Source organism: Columba livia, chromosome 2 (assembly GCF_036013475.1).
Source record: "Columba livia isolate bColLiv1 breed racing homer chromosome 2, bColLiv1.pat.W.v2, whole genome shotgun sequence".
Lineage (NCBI taxonomy): Eukaryota > Metazoa > Chordata > Aves > Columbiformes > Columbidae > Columba > Columba livia.
Window position 1 is genome coordinate 107,062,741 of NC_088603.1, and position 27,947 is coordinate 107,090,687.

Here is a 27,947-nt window from a genome sequence, read left to right on the forward strand (position 1 = left end):
CTGGATCATAGTTAATGGCTGTATTTGCAGGTGCATTTCACATGGGTTATCGGTTTTTGATTCCTTTTTTTTCCCCACAGAGATTAATCAGTGCAGTTTCCTGTATATGTGAGTGGTTGTATAAGATGCAGGTTACTCGTAGCACCCTGTTCCCTTGCAGTCCCCTCTCCCCTTTCCCACCCTTGCTTCTGATCCCTCAAAAGCTCCTTTACTCCTCTTTGTTCTGTGATACCACCACATGTGCAGGTTTTCTGAGATGACACGTTACCTGAGGATTTACTTTCGAATACAGGTATTACCTATAGGAAGCAGGTTATCTCAGGTGAGGGCTATGTGGGTTAAAAATGTGGAGTTTTTAATCTGTGTGGGATTTTTTTATCCTATTGCAAAGTGTATGGTAAAAGAGAGGCTTTTGGAAGAGCGGAGTGAATTTATCAATCACTGTGAGATGAGATTAAAAAGTATTAATATATACCTATACACCTATTCACAGGGTGTCCAAAGTCATCTGATATTTTTTGTCATGAAGCAAGTACTCATTAGTGTTGGAGAGGCCCTGTAGGACAGACAAAAGAAGCCTTATTTTCCGCCCTGAGGAACTCTTTGATGGGGAATATTCTTGCTCCAGCATGTCACTTCGTGTTAGTAGCTCTTTTCATATACCTCCTTTCCTGCCTTTTTAAGGTTATGAATGAAAGAAAACATTTTGAGAATTTAACTTGCAGTCCATGTTTGGCTTCTATTGAGAAGCTGTTGTTCTCCCTGTTGCTGACTGAAAAATGTTAAGTAATTTAACCTTGGGGTGGAAAGAGGGACTAGATTTGGTGAGTGCAGAGAATCCAGAACCCCTCTGGCCTTCTGGAATCCCTTCTTTTAGGTACTAGAAGATGTATCCACATTCTGGTAGTAGAAGTGGCCAGGCCGTGGTGAATTCCATCTCCAGCATCACTCCCATCTCACAGGGTTTTGCTCAGCAAGCAGGGACTCAGCAGAGAGGAGATGCCCGAGTTGCATGCTAGGTACCACACAGGTGAAAAACATCCTGTATGGGAAAGGTGTGGCTTGGGAGATCATAATTACAGTGCCTTAAGTATTCACAGGGTGTTGTAAATGTTTAGCATATAACTATAACCTTATTTCATCCGTATTTCATGATCTGTAGTCCCATTAAAATTGGACCTGAAGTAAGAAATGTAGATGTCCTAAAAGAAGACAAATAGATTGCTGAACAACATGTGTATACGCACTGGTATTTATTTAAAAAGAAGACCAAATGTTGTCATTAATGTTAAACCACCTTTTATTTTTTTACTCAAAGTATTCATTGCCTACTCCGCGTGTGATTTCCTTCACACAGAGTGAAGAAGAGTGGGTATAAGGTGTTGATTTGAACTGCAGTATAGGTGTATCTGTATTATTTCACCTTTTAATATCCAAAGCTCCAAATTCTTTTTTAGATCTGTTGCATTCCTCTGGTAATTTTACATTGATGATAATTAACTTGCAGTTTCACAGCCGTGTAGCAGGAAGAAAATATACTGATGTTGTTAAAGGAGAAAAAACAGGCTATTTTCTTTAGAATATCTGAATTATTGACATTTCTGGTTTTAAAAGAAACTTTAGCTCTTTTGAGAGCCTTAGGCTGGGTGTGCCGTCAGCAAAATGTGAATATAGTAGGTGAGCTTTGTGTGTAGATCTTCTCTTTTAGTTTTATCATTGTGCATAGCATACCATGATGCATCCCAAAAGCTCCAAGAAAGATGATGGGGAGGTTGACTTCAAAAGCGCTGGTCTGATCTGTTAACGTAGAAACTAATGTGAGTTGCGCAAAGAAAAATGTGGTTGATCAAAACTCTCTTCTAGTAAGGTGAACCAAAGCCCATTTTACTTGAAAACTGAAGTACCATAGTACACTTTAGTGACTGTGGGTGCTTCATCGTCAGCTTAGCAACCCACACTAAGTCCGAAACATCATTCCACTTTGTACCACATTCATCGTGGGATGAGTAATGAATGCAGAAACAGGACTGTGAATGTATTTCATATGTGTTTATAATTCGTAAGCAGTTACTTCTTAATTAGTGAGTTACAGAAGACAGTGCTTTTTTATGGGTCCAGTGTTTCTTTAAAGCTGTAGCCCAAAAATGTGACTGAACAAGAGGTGTAAATGTGGGCCCTCAGTAATGAATGCTGCAAAATTGGTAAATGTTTGGAGTAGACCTGGGAGGTCTCATAGTCATCTCAAGCTTCTTCTCCTAGGTTTAATGACTACTGTTCCTTGCAAAACAGTGACAAGTGGGCTGTTGAGAACAGGTAATTGTTAACATTAGACCAGAGTTTTTTAAACTTTAGAAAAGAGCAAAATACTCCAACAGAGATTTAACTGGATGTTTCATATTAAGATGAGGCATGTCTGGAGGAAGCAGCTGTAAATCAGCCCAGAAAACATTAGCTGTAGTTGAACAGTCAGAGAGATCTGGGCAAAAATCACATATACTGTAAGAATATTAAGTCTTGCCTTCAGTTAAAAATTCCTCAGGAATTGTTGCAGTCTGTCTCTGTGGTGGCCACTGGCCATCCTGCCCAACATTTCATATTTCATGGTGTGTTCCCATATGAGCAGCAAGTACTGAAGCATCTGCTCACTGGAAGAAGTTTCTCCCTGAGGGCCGTGCTTTCTAGTGAGCAGGAATCCACAGTTCCAGGTGTACCTTCTGCATAAAGAAAAAAACAATTCTCTTGAATTTATTTTGTACAAGTTTCTAGGTCAGACACTTAGGTAGTGCCACTGGTTTGTCAAGTCATGGAATAAATGTTTTAGCTGGGAGGTGTGTTTAAAATTATTATAAACATTGTTCATTCCCCCAGTTTTACCATCTAAAAATAGAGGGCTTTCTGGGACAGAGAAAAGCTTAGAATCTTCTGGTAGAATACTTTTTATTAGCTTAATTAGATAAGGGCAATGAGCAGAGAGGGTGGTTGTGTTTCCAGTCTGCTTGTTCCTTTGCACCTGGGCTTTGTTGGAATGTCATGTATGACGCTGTAAAAACGCCTTGAAGTGTAGTGGGAAAATCCCTAGAAATTTGATTTTAGGGGTTTTTATTTAATCAGGTAAAAAAAAAAAAAAATCTAAAAGAAAACATTGTATTTGGAGTATTTGGCTCCACTTTGAAATCTCTCTAATGCTATTAGATTCCTCTTACTGATAAATGTTAATTTAAAGTAATGTTATTATTTCAGTTAGTATTCTTTTATTTTATTGTGTCTTGCTTTTGGTTGACTTGATTAATTTTTATATAATAGTTTTAAAATAACTAAACCTTTTGAAAAAAATCTTAAATATACAAAGCAAAACCTTCTAACATTTCCTCCTCTCAGCTCTGTTATAGTATTTGGTGAAAAGCAATGTTTATAGGTAAAACTGGAGATTAGGGAAGTCAGGGTATTGAAAAAACACAGAAAACTTGTCAGAGAAAGGATTATGTTCACACCAAGCATTTTATCTAAAAACATGGCCAAACTCATGCTGTCACTCTTTTTTTAAGGCTAATTTTAGCTCTTCCAGTTAAAACAGTCATTTCTTTTATCTGTAAGTATAGCTTTGGGGTTTCTGCAGTGCTAATGCTTCCTTTTGGCCTGAAGCCAAAGCTGATGTATGGGAGCACAGAATGTGTATGCACATGCGTAGAGACTGCATATGGTAGCATAGAGAGCTGGGGGCTGGGGTTGTTGGGGGTTTGTTTTCTCTTTTTATTTTTTCTTCTCTCTTTTTATTTTCTTTTTCCCCTTCTTTCTCTGCCCTTCTTTCTCTGCCCTTCTTTCTCTGCCCTTCTTTCTCTGCCCTTCTTTCTCTGCCCTTCTTTCTCTCCCCTTCTTTCTCTCCCCTTCTTTCTCTCCCCTTCTTTCTCTCCCCTTCTTTCTCTCCCCTTCTTTCTCTCCCCTTCTTTCTCTCCCCTTCTTTCTCTCCCCTTCTTTCTCTCCCCTTCTTTCTCTCCCCTTCTTTCTCTCCCCTTCTTTCTCTCCCCTTCTTTCTCTCCCCTTCTTTCTCTCCCCTTCTTTCTCTCCCCTTCTTTCTCTCCCCTTCTTTCTCTCCCCTTCTTTCTCTCCCCTTCTTTCTCTCCCCTTCTTTCTCTCCCCTTCTTTCTCTCCCCTTCTTTCTCTCCCCTTCTTTCTCTCCCCTTCTTTCTCTCCCCTTCTTTCTCTCCCCTTCTTTCTCTCCCCTTCTTTCTCTCCCCTTCTTTCTCTCCCCTTCTTTCTCTCCCCTTCTTTCTCTCCCCTTCTTTCTCTCCCCTTCTTTCTCTCCCCTTCTTTCTCTCCCCTTCTTTCTCTCCCCTTCTTTCTCTCCCCTTCTTTCTCTCCCCTTCTTTCTCTCCCCTTCTTTCTCTCCCCTTCTTTCTCTCCCCTTCTTTCTCTCCCCTTCTTTCTCTCCCCTTCTTTCTCTCCCCTTCTTTCTCTCCCCTTCTTTCTCTCCCCTTCTTTCTCTCCCCTTCTTTCTCTCCCCTTCTTTCTCTCCCCTTCTTTCTCTCCCCTTCTTTCTCTCCCCCTTTTTTCATTAAAGTCAGTGTTGTGATCCAGCAGACCCCACTGCAGCACACCACTATGGTAGCAAGGAGCAGGTGGGGAGGTGAGGATGACACACCCCCCCCCCCCCCCTCTAGCAAGTACTAGTTATTCCTTAAAACCCATGTTCTCTGAAATGGAGGTGTTGCAGTTTGTCCAACGCTTACTCCTGCTCCCAACCCTTACAAAAGGCTCCCCTCCTTCACCTGCTCATGAGCTGACATTTACATGCTGCTGCCTGTTTTGTAGTTTACACGAGAATATGCAGTTTAATGAAGCACAGTATGACTGGACAAAGGAGAAATATAAGCCTTACTAAAGGGTTAATGGGAAGAAAATAAAAACAAATCCTGCCATCACGCTGAGCTCCTGAATTCACAGACATAAATTGTTCACTGGCATTTGAAGTACTGCATGTTTGATTCCCTGGAGATAGTTGAGTAGATGCTCTTTCAAACCGATTTGATTGAAGATCTTTTAACTCCTTCAAGAGTATTGATGACTGTGCTCATTTAGTTAAAGAAATCTAGGCTTATGTTTGTAATACAATGATAATTTTATTTTATTTTTACATTTCTTAAAGTTTTGGGGGGCTACAATACAAAAGAACGAGAAAAAATATTCTCTGATGTAATCGAATGGTTGTCTCTGCGATTTAAGGAGGTTACTTTTAAGTAACTTGTTTCTTGGCTACGCAGGAATGGTTTTGCTATTCCAAAGCTACCATTTCCTATGGAAGTCCAGCAGAATTAAGTGTTCCTTCTGTAATGGAACTTCTGACTGTTACATTGCTACCTTTTTAAAGAAATAAAAATGCCTTCCAGGGAAATGATTTCACTTGTTAGAGAACTGTCTGAAGAAACAACCTTCTTTTCATTTTGCTTGGTCTAGAAATTGTCAGGTTGTTTCTTTTTGAGCTATAATATGAACTGTCATGCTGTGCATATTACAAAGTTATTCCCAAAAGGGTCTCTGGATATGATCAAGTTTGTAAAAAATGTTAAATCTTAAAGGATACTAAAAATAATTAGGGATTTGTAATTAATTTAAGGATCAACATTTAAAATCACAGTATCAAAAATCATGAAAACTTTGCCATTTTTCCTGTTTCTTAAACTTCAAGACATTACTTTTCTAGAGTGCAGGCTGGTAGGTATAATTATGTTGGTATAATAAGACAAAGGGATGATGTTGTCAGGATTTATTTCCTGTGAAGTTTAGAACAATCTGATAATGTAATTTTAGTAGCTGTTTTCTCTGGCTACCTGTGCTATTACACTTACATTTAAATAAATCACTTGTATGTCTTACTTTATGTTCTCAAAGAAAGGCAGATTTGTGTGTTGCATTGCACCCAGATGATAAGCCCAACCATTAGCCTCAGGCATGGGCTTTTCTTCATGTTTCCTTCCCCTGGTTTATAGGAAACAAAAGTCACAGGGAAAAGTGGATGATTAGAGGCACTTCCAGCTGGGTTTTAAGCCTGTGTGTGTGACATGCAGAAATATCATTTAAACTTGCACAGCACTTCTCAACCGAAGCTTTGAAAATGGGTCAGTATCCTCATAGAACAGGTGGCAAAACCGTTATAGGAGACGGGAAATGACAAGTGTGAGGTCTCACCAGAAATGAGCAATTAGGAAAACCCCACAGGACCTTCAGCCCCATACACTTCCTACATTTGAAACTGGCTCAAGTGCTGCATGGAATTGGTCATGCCCGTGTTTTACAGTGTGCTGAGGAACAGCAGTTGAGTTTATTTTGCTGTGGAGTTGGGGGCATGAAGATGAGACTAAATTTAGGACTGGAATTCTATGGTTGTTTTGTGTTATGAAAATTGTGGAGGCGACTGTATTCTGACCTAGGGGTGCTGGGATATCACTTACCTGGAAATTCTAAACTCTGAGTTGTAATTGATATTTTACAAAAAAAAAAAAAAAAGTGTGATATTTTCAAAATCGGGAAACTTGCCATAGTATGAACATAACACCTTGATTTTCTTTTTCCAGGCGGGGATCCCATTCTGTCATTTAAAGGCTGACTATCTGGCTAGAAAGACAGGGTAATATTACAGCATCATTTTAATTTCCGAAGCATGAGAAGTCCAAAGGAATATATACTCCCTGTACTCCTGAGCTTGGCCTTGTTCTTTGCAGGCCAGCAAGGCAGCTGTGAGGAGCTTGGTGTGAATCCCTGATCAGGGGATGAATGTTGCAGAACTATGTTTGAGCGCTCCTATAGTGGTCCTATGGATGTGACAGGTCACTCTGCCCTGGTGTTGCCCCTTTCTATCATGTTACTTCCAATGTGCATCTTTACATGTCTTGTTTCTCCTTGGGCTGAGGAGGGGAGAGTGGTTTGTACACTAAATAACTTCAGCACATCCATTAACAGGGTCTCAGCACAGAAGAAACTCAGAATCTGCTCTTTTAGGTGTAAGTTTATGTGACTTGCAAGTTTTCCAAGCAGTGCAAAAAGCACTGAATAGGACGGAGAATTTCACTATAGATTTTGAGGCAGCAATCCAGTTAATTGGTATGCATATACCTTTCATTATTTTATTTTTTTTAAATTTAGCCTCTTTTTTTTGTTCCCAAGTACCTGTGCAGCTTACATAGATGTAAGTGTTGGAATTAATCCCTCTTCCACAATGGCTGGATATTTAGTAACTTGGCTGCTATCTAAGCAGCTAAAAAATTGTCTAGCTAAAATCTCTACTTTATTAGAAGGCCAAATTCTGACCATTTTAGAAAATCTGGCAGTGTGATACAGGTTTCTGCAGCCAGCCAGTTTGGAATTGCTTTGGTTACATTTTTGGTTTTTTTTGATCAAAGCAAAAAATGCATATGCATTTTACTTGAAATAGCATAACACCTCTAAACTGTGAGTGCAAGCAAATCTTTTTCATCACTGTACTGGAATACATGAATATTATCGTTATTGGCAGAGAGCAATAAAACAACGCTCAGCAATTTGTAATCCAGGAAATACGGCTGTCCCATTAGGGATAATAAACTCTCACAGTTGAGCGCTTTGACGGCTGGGAGATGGCAGGTGCTGGAATATCTTGTGCTATGGTACTTCATGCCTGAGGTTATAAACTGTATGTTTTCTATATCAATAACCTTTCACTGGGATAGAGGTGTGTTTTAACGTGTATTTCTTCTGGGAGGATTTCACTGTTCAGGAGGAACAGTGAAGGAAACAGAAAACTGTGTGTGTCATTCCATAAATGGGATCTCTGGGGCCTGAAGAGCTGTTGGCAGCTTTCTGCTGAGGCTTGGCCACGTGTTCTGTTGCTCTTTGGTGTAGGGTAAGTCAGTCTTCCATGCTATGATTGTATATGAATTTCAGACCTAAAACATAATGTCAGGCTTATAGCTTGTTATGAGTAGATAACTTGTCAACAGTACCTACTGGTGCTTTCTTGAATTATTCTAGCAAGTGCCGGTCTCTCCAACGAGGCCATTGCGAGGGCTCAAAGGTAATTGTGCAGCAACTCCCTTTTCTCATCACTGAAATATTTCATGTTCACTTAGGCATTCACTCTTGGAGGAATATTTGTTTGAATGCCAGTGATCCAAATGCCGGTATCCAATGTTGCTGCTTATGGCAAAGAGGATGTGGAAGAATATTCATAAAATCAGTAGCTTTGCAGAGGCTTTGTCAGTCTGCTGTGTTATGCTTGTGTGACATAGCTAGGCATCATATGTGACCTAAATGCATAGCTGTCTGGTACTTCAGTAACTCCTTGGACTATCATAATACTCCATTTGAAAATTCACTTATTTAATGTTCACATCATGTCCTTAATGTCAACCTCATATTTCCTTGCAAAGCTGACTAGCAAAAAACCTCTCAGTAAGAATCTCTGGTTTTTAGCTTTCTGTTTACAGGCCATGTCTGTGAATTCCCATTAGTTTCTTTAGGAAAGAAGTCATTTATAAATGTCTACCTAGGTCTGGCAGAGTGCTCTTCCACAGGATAATGGGGGTAGCTCTGCATGGTTCGTCTTGAGGGGCTGTGTAATAAATGCCAGCATCCCATAGACATCTCAGAAGTTCCTCCTTCGGTAGGGTTGAAAATCACAACCTTATCAGTGGTTGGTCGACTTTCCATCAATATTCAGTACATTTAAGGCAAACAGTATTAAATTTGTGTTGCTTTTTGTGTAGTTAATGAATACTCCAGCCATTAGAAAACAGCAGCATATGTCAGCCTTCTTTTGCGGCACATGGCTTTAAAAAGGACCCGTGGCGTGGTTGCATTTGAGCTTGTTTCTTGACATCATTGAGTTTAGGCATGAAATCTTGGAATTACAATGATTTGGATGATGGGAGAAGTCTGGCAGGACGACATATTTTTTTAGGATTGGAAGATGATGGATTTTAGGAAAGCTGCAGTGAAACCAGAAGCGGTGCCATGTTCCCAACTGTGTGAACTCGTTCAGGTGCTTCATCTGTCTCTGTGAAGTTGATCATCTGTGAAAGGCTTGAAATGCAGACATACCTCTGACAAATTTGGTAAAACCAGCCTAATTTTTATAAAGTCTGTTGAAGAGCTGCTGCTGGAAAGTTTATAAGACATACATGCAGATGTAAAATGTTAACTAATCAAAAATCTGTATTTAAAAGAATAGCTTTCATTGTACAGGTATTTTGTTTACTTGGCTTTTGCAGTCGTTAATTTTGGGGAAAATAGGTGTGAGAAAGTTCTTGACTCATAGGAGGAGATGGTTTACATTGCAGTGGGTGTTTAGTCACTACAGTTTCTGGATTTATTAAATGGGGGCCAAGCCTGTAGCAGACAGCTGTAGTGGTTTAAAGGAAACCTGTGAGAAAGCTGAGAAGTTAATGCAAACTGACTTTTTGGGTAGATTAGTTGAACTGTGTGGGTGTTTTGAATAAAAGTGGCATTGATTTTGCATTGCTTTGTGACTACTGAAATTGAACTGAATCGAAGCTACTGTAAGCGTTTTATTTTCTTTAATCCATAGCTTCTTTTGCAGACTGTAAGAATGTATGCAGTATCAGCTGAATTTAAACCAGTCACACACAAGTTCTTAGGATCAGAGCTACTGGACTAGTTTCGCTCTTCTTTATACCAGTTTTCCTTGAGCTGGTCACCTCTGTCTCTCACATCTTTTGCTGTAGTTAATGTGGTACTCTCGTGTAGTTTAGATAAAGCTTTATTCAAAAGGGTCATAGGACAAATTGGCATTTTCTACCTCTTACACAATTGGACCCCATTGGAGTTTCTGTGGCCTGGTTGTGTTTGCACCTGTTGGTTTACTTGGGAAGTTCACCTGATGGCTTTCTATTTCTATATAAAACTAGATATATATGTTCAACTATATTTCATCATTCAAAACAAGCAAGCAAACAAACAAAAAAAAACCCAACCCAAACAAAACCACCAACAAAAACTTTGGACTTGACTTTCTTTAGTAAGGTCAGGAATACTGAAGGGTTATGTGTGTTGAAAAGAATAATAATTTATTTGGTTGGATAGGTGTAGTATTATGATACAGCAATACTATCTGTTGTTTTATCAGGTTAATTCTGGATTGAATTTTTTTTTTATTATCTCTTATGTGTAAGAAACATTACGCTGAAGGGTGATAGCAGATTTTATGGCTTTGATGTACATGAGAAGGGAACTAGAGCAGAAGCTTGTTACATGGTCTGATTTTGTGTCTTTGACTTTAGATACAAAGCATATATTCTCTTGATATTTCCAAATAACATTTCCGTAGACCGTGGTGTTTTTGTGTAATTTTGATGTATTTAATTCTGAAGCCATTAATATTTGGAGTGAAGTTTTTGAGCAAATTGTATTTATAGACTGTGATAATAAAATGTTCTAAAAAAATCAACACAAGATACTGTGCCTAAAATTCAACAATGTACCTATTCTGCCTATTTGTTTCAGCAAATATATTCCAACCTTAGAATTCTTAAGGTCCTCGCCATCTCTGCCATTTACTTAAATGGGGTAGGGATAACATGACCTGTATTGAAAACCGTTATATGAGTAGAGGTATATTTAAGAACTTTCAACTGACTTGCACCATCTGCATTACTTAATTATTGCACCTTATTCTTTTACTGGAGTTTTAGCTGTTATTGGAGTCTCCAGAGTTAAATCAGGGAATTAAATTTTGTTTTTCTCTGGGGATGAACTGTCACTTTGGTGAAATTCCTTCAGGCTGGATAAATTCCTTAATAACAGGGTAACAATTTGTCTTAATCCAGAGGATTATAATGTATGAACAAAAACTGGAAGTAAGACGAGGTTTTTGTTTCAGTGTTTTACTGCAGCAGATAAAATGTAAGTTGAGACTGATACAATGGCATAAATTTTGCTTTCATTTATGCTGATACATGACAGTTCTCCTTAGATAATATCTGTAGTGAAACTTAAACAACCAAAAACATGCTTATAATTATCTGAACCGTTGAATGAGTTGGAAAGATATATTGCACTTGAGCCAAAATAAGCTTAGAGTTAAATTACTGCTATTTTATTAGAGGCAGCTGAGTCCAACAACATTTAACTGCTTAAATTTTTACATTTTCACTTTGAGGAGAAGAAAACAAAACAAAGCCCCAAAAAGCTAGCATCTCCTTTGTATATTTTAGGCTCCTTCTGGGTCTTTGATCAGGAGTTCTTCCTGAATAGCAAAAAGAATTCAGTAAGTAGGTCTCTCTACCCGCTTAGTGCATTCAAAGACTCATAGATACAAAATCACTTTGAAAAAGATCTCCCCTGAATATGGTAGAGAAATTTTCCTGACTCTGAATGTATCTATAACAGACTGAATCTTGTTAAAAGGATGCATTTAATTTCCTTTCCTATTTATTTTCTATTAGACTCTACATACTTAGATTTTTTTTTCTTTGCTTTCATTACTACTTTGTCTTAAAAAGCAAGGCTCATTATTTTGCAGAAAGCAGTATCTCATTATTTCAGTAGGAAACCAACATCACCCAGAAGTTAAATGATTCTGTGTCTTACATCTGTGTTCTCTAGAAATGAGTGTTTATTCTGATTCTGGAAATATTCTGAATTTGCTGCTTACCTGGAAGCGCTTGGAAGTTTTACTCACTGTTCTCATTTGACAGTCAGTTGCAAGTTGCTCTAATTTAGCGAAGGTCATATTTAAATTTAGCAATGTCCCCAGCTATAATATTCAAACCTGAGTAAGGCCAGCCTGTTTCCACCGGGGAATGTTGTGGTAAAAACTACCTTGGTATAGCCAAGGTATACAGTGACAGCAATGCATCTCTTGTAGCAACCTATTTCAACATGCTCTTCTGTGACGTACTCTTAAGAGTTATGTAGGGCATCTAAGGATGAGGTAAATAACCAAAAAGTGTATTTTGGTTTATCCTAACCCCATTATTAGTTCAGCCTTTCTAAAAGCATGTTTTTTTCAGTTCCGGAATTAGATACTGAAGAAACAGGAAAATTATTTTGTTACAGATGGAGGCAGTAACAGGGCGATAGCTTGCTCATCTAGCTGGAGAGAAACAGTTTGGTTTATGTAAAATTTTAACACGCCTGTCTTTTGGACTGTATTACAGAGTTCTAGCATGAAAATTTTTGCATGCTTGCGTGTCTTCTAATTGTGCCACTGAAGATTTAAGGTACATAACTCTTGGCTTCGGGAGTGTCTATGGATATGTTTGCATATGTCTTACGATTCCAGGCTGGCTGAAAGTTGGCAGTAGGACAGGTTCATCTTTGCAGGTTGACTAAGCGCTGCCTAACTCCAGGGGTTGTGGCAGAGGAGCTGTGTCCCAAGAAGTGCCGTGGCTAACGCCAGCCCGGCGCTGTCACGGCGCTTTCCGCAAGGCAGGGTGATTCTCCTTCCTAAATTGTGTTGGAGGTCTGCTGGTAAGAAATAGGAGCACTTAAAAATAATAATTGCAGTGTACATTTTTAATTAAAACAAATATGCAAATGCTTGAAAGACAGTGCGGTAGCAATGCAAATATTGTTGTGGCTGGTTGCCGTATCTGAGGTCCCTGTGGGAAAGTTCAAAGTTAGTTGACTCACCTTGGGAGCTGGAGCTTTTACAGGGTCTTTAATCCCAATTTAGGGATGCAAAACCTGAGTGACTTTTGGAGGAAGGGAGAACTTTAGGGAGGGACTGGCGTTTGAGCTCAAAAAAACATGAAAACCTTTGGTGCTCTAAGTACAAACCTGTCCTTAGGCTTTGTTGCTTTGTTTAAAAATTAAGGCAAAGCTGAGGAAGGGGATGAAAACTGAGAGAGTGCCCTATTGTGTGTGTGCCGAGTGGGGGGAATGGCATGGAGGTTCTGCCTGCTGTCGTCTACGCTTCATTCAGCAAGTCAGAGATGTACGTGTTGAGGGGAAAAAAGGGTTCTTCCTTGAAATTAAAAAAAAAATATATATATAATATGTATACGTGAAGTACTTGAAGTAATTTCACTTGAGATTTTTGCAAGCCTCAAACATGTTTGCTTCCTATACAAAGTCTGTATATTTGAGGAGTTTTTGAGAATTTTCAATTTGCAGTGTTCATTGGAAGAACATAATTTGTGTCATATACAAGGCTTAAAACCCTAATGAACCCCCTTCCGAGAGGCGTGCCTTAATGTCTTGGAGGAAGGTATATGGAATGGAAAGTTCCATGCGGTGTTGGTGGATGAAAATAATCTGAATTGTTTGGGTTTTCCTGCATGTATAAAAGGAGCGTAAGGATATTGTTTTTACATCGTGTTTGATGTCTAAGAGCTCCAGCAACTTCATCACAACTTGCTATAAAAGAACAGTATATCTAAGAGTATATATAAGTATATGTAAGTATATATAAGAGTATATATAAGAGGTCAGACTGGTGTAGGAACTGAAAGAATGCTCACATACGGTGAGACAAAATTCCCCTTTCGCTGATGATTTAAGCACAACAGAGTACAAGTTCAGTCTGTGGGAAATGTTGATGTGTTGTTTAGTTGGGTTATTTTTTTTTTGGTCTGAAGCCATGACTTTCAAAAGAACTTGGTGAGAAGGTGTAAAGCATAATAATGCAGACTTCCTTGTTTATTTTTTATTTAGCCACTGATCAATTTGCAAAGGTCAGGTCCTTCACTAAAATTGTAATCTATCAGGAACAAATGAGTTCTAAATTTCAAGATACAGATGATTTTTTTTTTCCATCTGAATTGAGTAACATTATTTTTCATCAGTGCTGACACTTATTTCAGTGCCATTCGGTTGTTTCCGTGTGTTCATGTACAACTCTGTAGTTTAAAAGAGCCTTGCTAGGTCCATTTTTACCCCCCATTTTTCTACTATACTTCTGTTTTGACATATATTGAAAACTATGCCAGTGCTTGTCACTTGTTAGGTGCCAGAAGTATTTATTTTGTGTGAAAATAGCAAATACTGCAGTTTAGAACCAGTGACTACATTGTAAACGATGCTTAAAAAAAAAAGTGATAGTCCCTGATTATCCAACTAAAAAACTCGTGTATTTATCAGTTCATAAATTCAGCTGTGAAAAGCTTTTCCTTTTTTGTTTGTAGTTGATTTGTATTACAGGCATAGTGACAGCACTCATGCATTTAAGCAGCAAGGAGCTGACTATCTAACCTTGTATGTTATGTTTCCAGTTATACAGTCATAGGAGTTTTATGTGTGTGAAACTGCGTTGGTAGTTTTGTCCATGTGAAGAAGTGTTGAGGATTCCGTGACTTTTGTTTGGGATTCGTATGCCACTTGTGTGGTTCTACAAGTTCCCGGGTAAACCAGTGTTACTGAAATAACTGAATGTTTTCATTTTTAATGCAAAGCAAAGTTTCTTAGTTCAGGTGTTTGCTGCTTTGTCTTTCGGCAAGAAGAATCCGTGATGCTGACAGACGCTGAATAAATACGGATTTGATCACGACTCCTAAATAAGGAGCTGAGAGACTGGAATATAGGTCTGAGTTGGTGCCATTGCAGGTTTTCGTGTTGTGTCAGCTTTGCATGTATTATGAAATCTGTTCATAGTACATAAAAATGCACAAACCTTATTACTGAACTGCAAAGCTCCACTGCCGATACATCAAAGCGAGCAGCAGCTGTCATCCAGCTTTAGCCACGGTGCTTTTGAATGCCTTAATCCTCTTCCCAAACCGGAGGAGGCAGAGCGCGCACACTTTCTTTGTATGTCCCCCACTTTCTATTTTTTTGAAGTGTTGGTACAGCAAAATCCAGAAGCTGTCTTTAGCAGCTGTCACTGCATGGCACAAGATGTTATTTTTTTGCATCTAATTTGAACATCGCAGTCCTTCTCATGTATGCAAAGCTCTTTCAAATGTAGATTTTATTAGAGATTACTCACATTGTATTTACTCCCAAGTGTTTAAAATATCAAAGCAATTATTCAATTCTGCTTCATTTTCATTTAGGTCTACTTCAAACTGGAATTAACTTGGTGTTCTTTGTTCCCTTTCAGCTACTGAAGAGGTGTATGTTGAGGTCGTACTCAGAACCTGAGTTACAGGAAACATACATATCTACCAGTAGAATATATTATATTTTGTGAAATTTTTACATTTTCAGGTTATTTTTTAGAACAGTGCAAGGTTTACAAGACAGCTGTGAGAAAATAGCTTCTCTGAGAGGCAAACCAGATATGCTGCAAATGCAAGTTTGATCTGTTACAGCTATTTGTAAGGTCTACATGGTGCAGTGTCGTGTCTCCAAAGGGGGTCATGGCAGAAGCCCGGGGAATGGTATGAGAGCTGAGCAGTGATGCTTCCTTGGGATACTTTGCTGTCCCACTAGCATTTCCCAAGTCAGAAGCTGTTCTTTGAACTGAATGAACCAAGACAAATTTTTCTCCATTGATTTGCATGATCACTTTTCTTAACTACATTTTAAGAATTTTTTCCAAATATGTATAAAAACATTTCAAGAGAATAGCATAGAAAAATTGCTTCTATTGAATTACCAAAACTATTGGAAATGAATTATAGAAGGGTGAGATTTGTTAATTGTTTTTTATGTTTATTTATTAGCCACTGTCTTGCAATGTAAATTTCCACTGCAAAGTAATCTCAACAGAGGAATGAGGCCTGCAAGTGTAAAGCTGTCAGACTATAGCTAGTTCATTAAATTGTCTGTCTTGATAAACTAATAGGACATCATTTTAAGTCTTTGCTAACCTCCAGCCTCTCAGACCCAAAATACTTTGCTGTGTAAACTGCTAGAGTCAATTTAACATTTGGGGATGTTCATGACCATTTTTCACTAGCTTATACTGAGTAAGAGGTTGTCTGTTTGCTTTGCCCTCGACAGAGCACAAAAGAGAAGCCTTAAGTTCAATTAAAAATCAGGGTCATACTTCATTAGTATGACATCCAGTTGTTGGTAGTTTCGGTGGAATACGTGTGCCCTCAACAGCTGTGCAACAGCCAAGGAATTCCTGGGATCTGATGTCCCAGTGCTCAGCGAGTCAATATTGGGATGTCCACAGCTGTGTCCAGACACCTCTCAGGTCAACAAAGAGATGCAGAAACTGAAGGGCAGTTCCCAAGTGTCATTAATCTGTGGGAGGAGGGAGGCATCTCACAGTAGTTTATTCTTTATTTTAATTTCTTCCCCGCTGTCCCATCCCAAAAGGTCTTGTGCATGTAATATAGTCTTAAAAAATGTTGAGTAAATTATTTTGAGGTTTTTCTTATTAGAAGGAAAAGGAAAATGATCTTAAAAGGTCTTGCTTTGTTTTTAAATTATAAATTTTTGTTTCAAACTTTGAAATAAGAAAGCGGTAGGTATGTGGTATGACTTGCTCTTGCATGTTCTGTGCTGCATTACTGAAATACTGCTGTAGGTATTAGAGGATCATTTTTCTCGTTAAGTTTGATGTTTTATTGCCCTCTCAGTTGCTAAGTTTGTTATAAAAACACCATAAAAGGGTGTTCCTAGACTGACCTATTCATTCATGTAAGTGGCATTAATAAACATTTCTTTTTCACTTCTACAGGTTATTGAATCACTAGGGATTATTATATATAAAGCCCTGGACTATGGTTTGAAGGATAATGAAGAGCGGGAATTAAGTCCTCCACTGGAGCAGCTTATTGACCACATGACTAACACCACAGAAACAGATGGGAGCAGGGATGAAGGATATGATGCTCTGGATGAAGGAGTGGAAGATGATGACGATGATAATGACAAAGAGGAAGTTGAGGCCATTCATTCCTATAAAGATGTCATGAAGGTACAGTAATGGGCAATTACATGATACTTCATTGGTTTTATCTATGAGAAAATCAACCCTGTTTTCCATGTTATTGCCTAGTGTGATACTGGCTTTATAATATTTTTATTTTCCTGGTCATTCTCTAAGGGTTGCTTTCAAAAATGACATGAAGTAGTATTTCATCAACTTCATTGTTGTATGTGCCATTAATATCACGTTCTGTTTTCATCCATGCACTGCATACTCAGCCTTCCAGTGTAATATCTGTTGAATTATTTTGTGTACACTTGGATACTTCACGGGGTGTTTTAATTAATTCACCTCTTCATTAGTGCAGTATTTAATTATTCCTTATCAGTTTCTTCCTTTGCCACCCTCCTCTACTGAGGCAGAGAAGTGAAGGGCATTTATAAGAGTAGCTTATTTGTATGGAGTGAGTCAGGACACAGGATTTCTTTGACAATTGCTATGGTTGCAATTCTTGACCTGAGTTGTGAGATTTGGAAATATAGGTTATGACTTTTAATTGCAACAGGTCATTTAATGTTATCTGGGCTACTGTGAACAATCATTTAAAAGTATTAACCCTCTGTTTTCTATAGAGTAGTCTTCAGTACAGATTTTAGAGCCCGGTGAGCTCTTAATACAGACAAAAGTATTAATAAACACGTATTTTGACAAAACTTGTATAATTGGTTTACCTCATAAATAATCTGAGGGATTAATGCAGTTTGGAAAATTGTATGTTAACTTGTGCCAGGGGATTGAACCCTGTATATTGCTTCTTTATAAATGCAAGTTACATCTAAGGACCAGGAGCTTACAGTGTCACAGAAATTAAGAGTGTAGTGGTGGAAGCTGAGACTAGAAGAGTGTCCTGGATACCACATCAGGATACATTTGCATGCAGAAACAAAACCCCACTAAAACTTGCCACTTCTGATGGGTTGACGCTAATGACAGAAGCTCTTAGGAGACGAGGATGGGAGTAACTTTTGCTTGAGATGCTTTTGGATCCTCCTTGCATCAAAATTATGCTAAGTACTCAATGCCTTAGTTTTTTCTCCCTCCTTCAGAGGAGCAAGGGTCACATGGAGAAATGAATGAAACGACATTTTGCTCCCCTGTAATCATAGAATGGTTTGAGTTGGAAGGGACCTTCCAAGGTCATCTAGTCCAACCCCCTGCAATGAGCAGGGACATCTTCAACTAGATCAGGTTGCTCAGAGCCCCATCCAACCTGGCCTGGAATGTCTCCAGGGTTGGGGCATCTACCACCTCTTTGGGCAACCTGGGCCAGTGTTTCACCACCTCATTGTAAAAAATACCTTCCTCGTGTCTAGCCTGAATCTTCCCTGCTTTAATTTAAAACCATTATCCCTTGTCCTATCACAAGAGGCCCTGCTAAAAAGTCTATCCCCATTCTTCTTATAGGCCACTTGTAAGTACTGAAAGGCCGCAATAAGGTCTCCTCGGAGCCTTCTGTTCTCCATGCTGAACAACCCCAACTCTCTCAGCCTGTCCTCACAGCAGAGCTGTTCCAGCCCTCTGATCACTTTTGTGGCCTCCTCTGGACCCTCTCCAACAGGTCCATGTCTTTCCTGTGCTGAGGGCTCCAGAGCTGGACACAGGACTCCAGGTGGGGTCTCAGCAGAGCAGAGGAGCAGAATCACCTCCCTTGACCTGCTGGTCACGCTGCTTTTGATGCGGCCCAAGATATTATTTGCCTTCTGGGCTGCAAGTGCACGTTGCTGACTCATATTTAATCTTCCATCCACCAGTATCCCCAAGTCCTTCTTCACTGGGCTGCTCTCAATCCCTTCCTCCCCAGCCTGTATTGATACCAGGGCTGCCCCAATGCAGGTGCAGGACTTTGCACTTGGCCTTCCTGAACCTCATGAGGTTTGCATAGGCCCACTTCTTGAGCTTGTCCAGGTCCCTCTGCATGGCATGACCTCAGGTGTGTCAACTGCATCACTCAGCTTGGTGTCACCCGCAAACTTGCTGAAAAGTGCACTTGATTTCACTGTCTCTGTCACTGATGATGGGAAGCCTGGCTGGATGAAGCGCTCCACACTTCAATCCCCTGCCACTCCCAGCCATGCTGAGTCAGTGCCCTGGCTGCAGGCAGGTGCTTTGCTCATTCCTCCCCCTGCTGCTCCCTGTCACCCAGTCACCTTCTCTAGATGTGTCCAGCAGCACCCGGCTGAGCCCTCCTGGGAGCTGCTCCAAACAGCGTGCTGTTACATAGAAGATAGATGTAATACATCCTCTTTGCCCCTGGTTTGGCAAAAATGCTGTGAATTGGTGGGACAGTCAAAGTTGAATTGTTAGGGAAAGTTTTGCTTAGTGCAGGGGCAGATGAGACCTTTGTATAAACAGAACAGAGGGCAGTGGCTTGTGGAAGTTATTTTGCAAGTTCTTTACTTGATTTCTGCAAATAAGATAAATTCGTAAACTTTCTTCAACTAACTCTTCAGTTACACTGGTACGCATCCCTGGAATACAAAAAGGATAAGAAAATGTTTAGTCAGGTTTCAACTGTTAAAGCTACTGAATAGCATCATTCTGGTTTTGCTTTGTTAATGCATATCTCTGCTAGTCTGAGGTACCTGCTTTTTAAAATGTTTTTAAGATCAGTGTCTTGCATTTTAACTTTTATCACGGTTAATTTTTTATCATTCTGGAAATGCACTGCTTTTGTCACTTCACCTTAGTGAACTGAAGTTCAGCTGTCATTTCTACATCTTCCTAACTTTCACTGCTCCATCCCTTGGAATTCTGTTTTCTTGGTGTTCTTGCTTTTGCCTAAATTATTTGATGCAGGCTTAACTCTGTGACTTGCCTTTATTCCCTACTCTGTGTCATTACTGCATTAACAGTACTAGAATGGCAGCATCATTCTGCCGTGTTTTTTACACGAGTGCAGATTTGTAAGGTACTTTTTTCTTAGTACCTTTTCCGGGGTAAGACCAGGTTTTTCGTGTGGATTTTTTGTTGTTGTTGTTTTCCAGCAGTGGTAATAAACTGTGTTGCAGGCTACACCCTTATTTACCCAGTGACTGTTTCACAACAGTAGTGTGTGGTCTTGTGACCATGAGACTCAATTATTCTAATTCCCTTTTGGCCAGTCTCACTGCGAAGCTTCCTCTTCTGCAGTTTGTAGTGAATGCTGAATCTGGTTTGCTCATTGAATTGGGCAAGTGATGTTTGTGCCTACCCTGCATTCTCTAAATTGCAAGCCTGGAAAATGGCAGAGATGGGCTGTGAGCTACTTATATTGATTTTTAAGGTTTTCAACTATATAGTCTCCGGTATGGACATTATTTTGTCATTGAAATGTGATTGTATGTTTTGTCCTTCTCCAGAAAGTGTCATTGTCAGGTTCAAAGCCTGTCTGCCACTAGTACTGAATGTTTCACCATTAATCACTAATGTGGGTGAGCCCGTTTTGTGATTAAAACGCAGAGCTAGATAAGATATGTTTTGGCTTTTTCTGTAATGTGAAGTAGGCAAGGTCAATCCTGAACCCTCCCCTAGGCTGGAAAACGCTGAGTAATGTGGTGGACACCTATTTGCAAGAACTGGGAAAAGGCTAAATGCTAAATAGTACTGCCAAGATAAATAATTGGCAAAGCTTCTCTTTGGAGAAGACACAGACAAGCTTTTGTGCTGCTTCTTGGTATATTGGGCTGATTTGGATTTTAATTTCCTTGGCAGGACCAACCTGTTGCACAGACTCGATGCACTGTTTTTAAAAACGCGTCTATGAAAAGAGGAGATGACGGTTGCCAAACACTTTTTAGTCTTTGATGTATTTTGAATATGGCAACCCTAGCGGAAATGAAAGGACAAACAGAGACAGTAAGGACTGGATGTTTTCAGATAGATGCTTTCATTGTTTGGGGCCCTCTTCCCTGCCCCCATCCATAGTACATACACACTGTGCACATACAGTGTAGGAAATCTATACATCTCAGGAGTGTCAGGTTCACTGTGCAGATACAGAAGGACAGAAATATACAGTCATCCAAGGGGTCAGGAGCCCATCAGGTTGACCTCCTGAAAGGGGGTTGTAGCGACAAGGATGTCAGTCTCTTTTCCCAAGCAGCAAGCAATAGGACCAGAGGAAATGGCCTCAAGTTGTGCCAGGGAAGGTTCACGTTGGATATTAGAAAAAAATTATTCGCAAAAGGGGTTGTAAAGGACTGGAACAGGCTGCCCAGGGAAGTGGTTGAATCACCATCCCTGAAGGTGTTTTTAAGACACGTAGATGAGGTTCTTAGGGACATGGTTTAGTGGTGGACATGGCAGTGCTAGGTTAACAGTTGGTCTCGATGATCTTAAATGTCTTTTCCAACCAAATGATTCTGTGAGTCTATGACAGGACATGTACAGCTTGGGGAGCCTTGGGTCAACAGAGGTAATAGATAGGGTAGGCCCAGCATGCTGTGTTGGGCTTGCCAAAGATGTGTCAAGTCCTGTCATGTGGCACCTTTATCACAGTGTGTGGCCATCCCTGATACTGAAATGAGATGATCAACCTCTTCCAAAGTATGCTCAAACCCTAATTCCACTCCTAGTCTTAATGTTATCTCACTCCTTATCACACAGATCTCTGCAGTCAGATGATTTAAGCCAGCACCACTTTTCATGTTAACCCGGAGGTGCTTTCTAAGCTGTAGTTTATCAATATCTGCTGGCCTGAGCCCCAACCCTAAACCCATTTCAAGTATTATCCTTTATTCTAGGCCAGCACTCTCTTCAAGTGCAGATGTATATAAAGCCACATTACCCTTTGATAGCAGGTTTTATTCTGTGCTGGTATTCGCTGGGCTGAACCGCCATCCCAGCCCTAGCCCTGCCATTTCTTCCATGTTGAATGTCATCATAGCCAAATCGCTACTGCCAGTACTAGACGTTAGCTTAGCTCTGCTTCAGAGCAGAAGTGTTATCAGCAGTATCTGCAAGTTATGACACTAGCCTTTGCCACTGCCTCTGCTACCTTTTTCTGCAGGTCTGCTAGAAGATACATTAGGAGGCAGCAGTTTTCCTGAACCAATATCTTGTTCTTACTTACATTCACCTTTCATCCCAAAAGTTAACTCGGCTATAACAGGAACCTTATCTGAAGCCAAGCCACACCTTCTTGTCTCAGAGTCAAATATAGGTGGGTGGCTCCTGGTGCCCAGTGGCTTCTGGTCCCAGGCCTTACCTAAATAATTGGTTTTAGGTAGTGCAGTAATACTGTTCGTTCATTCATTCCGATCAAAAATTAACTCTTGTGCAACTGGTGCTGTGCAAAGTTGAAATACCCAGGTCCCACAGTGAACAAAGCTTGTACTTAGGAAATCTCCATGCTGACCTTTTAATTTGTATGAAAATTATTTGCAGAGCAGCATGTGCAATATTGTGTTATCTCGCTACAAATGTAAACAAGATTATGCTTTGCAATATTTTTATTGGTAGAAATTTGTGTTTGTGCTTTGCTTGTAAGCAAAGAGGAAGAATAAGTTATGTTTCAGTCAACCCCATCCCCCCATGTTTCACATATTTTAGTTGCCCTTTAATCGTTGGCATGGTCTCTAAAATGAGAAACCTGTTAGTGAAGCTGACTCATGTGTCTTGATAGTTCAAGTATATGACTGACTTCTTTCACCTGGAAGGAACTGAAAATTACAGTGGTGATATTGATCTGCTTGTGTTTTGAGTACTCTGATGGTATTACAGATCAACTATCTGTGGCATGTGTAGAGTTAGAGAGGAAAAGGAGAGTATGTTCTGTCTTCATGCAATTACAGGCGGGATAAGATCATCTACATTTAGGTCTATTTTGGAGGCTCCCTCTGAGTTTGAGGACATACATTATTATCATACATGTGGTATGACCCCATGTAAGTATAGTATGAGAACCTGTCAGAGAGGAACCAGAAAATGCAGTTAAAAACAAGTCTTGGAATTTGTTTATGACAGACAGTTAAAGAGTTCATGTTACTGGAATTCAAAGGCCCATAATTTTGCCTAGTCCATGAGGTTAAAATTAGTAAGAAGCAGCTCTGTGAGTGTAACTCTGTTTAAGGCTGGGTTGGTTTTAGCATTTTTATATGAGTCTGCAGAACAGTATTTATGCTTCGTTTCAAAACAAGCAACTTGCAGTGTATCCTGCAACTCTGCCTGAGTTAATATTTGAGTAAATATTTTGGAACCTTACTGAGATGGTGATCAATGCCCCAGATGTTGTAACTACATTTTCTGTTAAAAAGAAAGGCAACAACATTGAGCATTTATAAAATCATGACGCTCAATAAAGATAAGTGATCAACTCTCTTCTTGAGTCCTGTTCTTAGTGTACTTAAATGTCACACGCTAGTCTTTATCTTCATGCATCTTCTTTTAGAAAAAGGCGATCTGTGTCTCCATATGTTGATGGGGAGAAAAACTGAAATTGCAGTAGATTGGAAGTCCTCATTTCCCCTTACTTTTACTGTCACAATTCTTGAGCTTGATTTGTTGTCTTAACAAAAAATTAATTACCTTCTACCCCTGGATCTTCAGTTGTCCACAGAGACCTGGTGCTGAGACCATTTTTGTAGCATTGAGGAACCTCCTTTCCCAACTGTCTGTGTCCCTGAAAGTGCAACTACCTAAGTTTTGTACCTGTTATGTTCTGTGGGGGCAAGTTCTCCTTTAGCTATTCCATTTTGTAGTTTAAGTCTTTTGGGGGACATAAGCTAGAAAGAAACCCAAACATCTCTCAGAATGGTCTTGTGAACACACCTCCATATCGTACTGCTGTGACAGGGCAGCGCCACGTGGATGCCCCTGGGGAGTTTGCGCCTCTGAAGGGACCTTCATGGTGCTGGTCTGAGGAGGTAGATGACATGTGTTGGCACACTCCCAGACTACCCTTTCTGTCTGTGCTGCATTGACAGAAGTGGGGCCTCTGAGTTCAGCAGCAAAATCCCAAGGACCAGTGTTCATGTCATGCGCTCAGGGGCTTAAAAACATTCCCTTTTGGGCTCTTACCCTTCCAAAGGTGACGGAGCGTACACCTTTTTTTATCAGCTACCCAGTGTCTTCAGACAAGACACACAGATGTCACGGAGTTCCCTGGAAAACAATTGCCGAGATTGGGTTAACAAAGGAATATATGCATCTTGACTGAATAGGACCCATCCACACGTGTTTTCTTATTCCTTCACCATTCTTTGGGCTGACTTAGAAATGCAATAAACCCACTATTAAATTTTTCTCTTGCCCTAGCAAGCCTTATACATCATGGTTATTCATCCAAAGCACAGAGTTTCTTCTGTGTGTCCTGTCACCTTGGCCGGGCTCCATGTCACCTATATTTAGTCAAAGCATCCTGAAAGATTTATTTTTTTTTGTTTAACTCCATCAGTTCCTTTATCTCTTTTGCTGCAAGACCTCTCAAACATTTGTGCAGGCACAACTGAAGGACTGGTAGAGCAAACTGTGCTGCTGGCTGAGCCGTGAAAGGAGTCAGTGTTTGAAGCTCCAGTACTGTGTGGGCCCGGGGAGCTGAGCTGAGGACAGACTGTGCAAGATAAAGCAGAAGTGTCTCTCTGCATGTTTAAGTCTTCAGAATGTATGAGCATTATCTCCATGGTGTTGGTTTTAAATTAAAATTATTTAACAACCATAGTATGGTTTTGATGCGAAGGGCTTTAGAAACAGCTGTGGAGCAAGTGGATTTATGACAACCGAGGAGTATGCAATTGAAAGGTAAATAGAAGTGGAAGTAATTTTGCACTATTCACAATGCTTATTTTGAGAGGTTTTGCTTAGAACTGCATTATACCAAATGTACTTGCAAGGAAGTTGTCCCTCATGATTTTGGTCTTCCTATTAAAAAAATACGTGGGGTTTGGTTTGGTTTGGTTTTCCTTAATTATTCTCATGCAGAACAGTGGAAACACCCTTTCTATCAGCATGGGTTTAGATAGATTGGAGTGTCTTATTCTGGGCTGGGGGACAAAACCGTATCACCTTTTCTGCAGTGATTTTTACCTTGCCATTATGGCTCACAGTAACACATCTACACTGGTTAAAAACCCTTGTACCCATAATTCACATAATTATACTGGTATAACCTGTCTAAGGTCTAAAATAGTCTGAGGAATCCAAGGAGTTGTCCAGAAAAAACAGGAAACACAGATTGGGTGTTCAGATTATTTTTATGTATGGGGAGGTTAGAATACACCTGAAATTCGTGTGTGGCCTTTATGCATCTAAAAGAAGCAGAGTAGGGCATGGACTTTTTTCCCATCTGTTTTATGCTGCAAGTATTATAAATAATTTTTACATGGGTAAAAGTAAGGACCTAATTTTTAGTGAAGGTGGAAGGATTCTTTGGTGGTAGTGGTGTCCCATAGTGCATAAAATACAGATTTTTGTCATGACAGAGCACTATTTTTCCCTTTAAAAATACATATATCTAAAACATCCAAAGCAATCTGTTAGAAATAACATGTCTGAATATGAGGTTTAATCTGAAGTATCAAAGAGCCTGTGTTAGCCTGTGCTGCCTAAAATAGACCCTGGAGACTAAAGTAGATCAATGAGTGTTTACTTTAACAAGGTACCATTTTGTTTGATCAGATTAATTTGAAATTCTAACTAATGACTGGAAATCAGGGTAATGGTCAATTAACACAGTAATGTTGTAGTGACCCATAACAAAGTAAAAAAAAAAATAAAAAGAGCAGAGCTGTTGTTACAAAAGTGACCTGTATCTAATCTGTGCTGTGAATTAACTCCAGCGCTCAGCCGGGGGATGCAGACTGGCCTGCCCAAAGCTGCAGGGATCTACCTGAGAGTCCCGCAATTCTCAACTCTCTTCCCGCTCCAGGTGTTGAAAATGATAGATGGATTTTTCAGGTTCACAGTCAGCCTGGTAAAAGGCAGTAGATCTGCTCAGAAAAATTAGCCAGGACAGCAGCTTATTGTACATTGGCATTTGGCAAAGGTTCATCTTGTCAGAATCTGGTTTTCACCCATGCAGACTTTGCAGTTCTGGATATACATGGTGTCGCAGACAGCTTTTTACCTCGACTGGCTCCTTTCTCTCCTTTAAAAATATAGTCAATTTTTATAACGATTCATGCGACATCTTCTACCGTGTCTGTAAGGCACAAATGTTCTTTGATTTCTATGTAATGCCAGCATCCCATAGGGCATCTCCCATGCACCTTATCAGTACTGCTTGTATTATTTATGTTATGTGTTTGATATATGTTTTAGTAGACACGTAAATTAATGGTGACATGCAAAATTGCTGTACAATTTTCTTACTCATATACCGTTATCTCTTCAAGGTTCCCAGTAGCTGCCCTCAAATACCAGATTCAAAACAGTAGATTAACTTGTTTTTCCAGGTTTTAAGTTGTACACACACAGATCTTGTTTGAAATGGGCGGTAAACGTGTTCTTGTAGCTTTAATGCTCTACAGGCATGAGAGGAGCAGAATTTCTGGGATCGGAGAGAACTTCTTAATTAGGCCAACTGATTTAGCCAGGGGAACATCTGTTAGCTCATCCATGCTGAAATGGAAGGTTCAAGGGCAGAGTCTCCAAGCACCGTTCTGCTATAAATTTTGAAGTCTCTAAATTCTGTGAGGTGTTAATGCCTCACAATCCACCACTAAATTCAGGAGAAGAGTCAAGAGGAGAAGTGGCTGTGGAAGTTTTGCCTTTCTGGTTCTTCCCAGGACACAAATGACCAGATTGGAGGATGCTCGGAAGTTTTTCTTGCCGAAAGCAGTTGTGTAAAAAACTATGGGTATTTTAGTTGTCAATATTGCAAGTTCGGAGTCACTTTAAGGATGATATAATTGCATTGCCAAAGAAAATGGAAGCAACATAGGTGCTACAAAATTACTTAATTCCTGATGTTGTCCTGTAACAGCAACATGGGAAAAGTAAACGAAGCGAGGGCCCTTTAATTAAGCCACTGTGATCTTCTTGCTTTTGAATTATTCAAGAGGGAGCCTTGGGCTTGAGGCAAAGTTTATTTTGGTGTATTTATTTCAGTGGAGGTAACAGTATTAAAAGAAACGAAACATTTGGAGGAAAGCTGTTTGAATTTACTTGGAAGTACCGCTCATTTTCCAAAATAATAATTTTTCTAATTTAGCTATCTTCTGTACCCCTTTGCTTAGTGTACTGTTGCATGCTGTATTTTAGAAAAGTAGTTGAGCGAGATAAGGCCATTTGATACAAAGAAATAAACAGTGTATATTAGATGGTGCTGTCCCCTGAAGGTCTACATCCAAATGTCAGAATATCATATTTATCCCAAAGACTGGTCTGAAGGCAGGGCGTGTTTTGCATTTCTTAGTTAAAGGATTTTTACAGTAGGTTTTTGTTTAAAACTTGTAGCTGCAACACCCTTTAGTAGTATCATAGCTGAAGTAGTCTTAAGGGGTAGCTTTCAAAAGACTATTGTCCGCAGGATGCACAGCCCTGGATGTATTGTAAATGATTGATTTGTAAATATTTGTAATGAAATAACCTAGTGGGAAAATCAGTATTCTTCTGGGTGATGGCTTCAGTGCATTTTTTAGGTAGTTTTAGCTATACCTTACTGCATCGCTTGGGCTACACTGTCCCAAAGCTTGCGCATCTGTGCAGATGAGTCTTGTATGCATAGTTGTGGAGAATTATTTGAACGTTTTAATCTAGCAGCCTTCCCAGTAACTCACACTAACTTGTGCAACCGAACAAAATGATCCCAAGAGATAAATTCCTTGAATCTATGAAGTCTGGGACAGCATTTGTAGACGGGAAGGCATAGGTAAGCCTGGATGTTATAGGAAGACAGCAGGCACAGGGATTCAGGGATTTTGTGTGGGGAAGCAAAGCGAACTGGCAGAGCTGAGTAGCAACTGTGGCTACGTGGTGTCTGGAGACACAAAGTAAATCATATGAAGGAGAAGATGTAGCTGAGGGACTGGCAAGGGCAGTGGGCTAAGGGGTTGTGCTGAAGGAAGCCAGCTGCACACAGGGGCAACGCTTCAGACACTGCTCTCCGTTTGCTTTGTGGAATGCCTGTAAAGCAGGCACTGGGAAGACTTTTTTGGATGGAAAACAGAGGAGTTTTTCTGCCTTTGCCCTGGAGAGAGAAGAAACCCCTTTATTTTCT

General features: G+C 39.9%; 1 protein-coding gene across 4 annotated transcripts in view; it reads left to right on the forward strand.

Moving 5' to 3' along the window:
• Positions 1-27,947, forward strand: part of SPIRE1 (spire type actin nucleation factor 1) — a 132,776-nt gene that overhangs the window by 41,764 nt on the left and 63,065 nt on the right. For all 4 annotated transcript variants that reach the window (XM_065053084.1, XM_065053086.1, XM_065053085.1 and 1 more), the window contains exon 3: positions 16,562-16,801. In XM_065053084.1, coding sequence (XP_064909156.1) covers positions 16,562-16,801 — 240 coding nt within the window. The remainder of the gene's footprint in view (positions 1-16,561; positions 16,802-27,947) is intronic.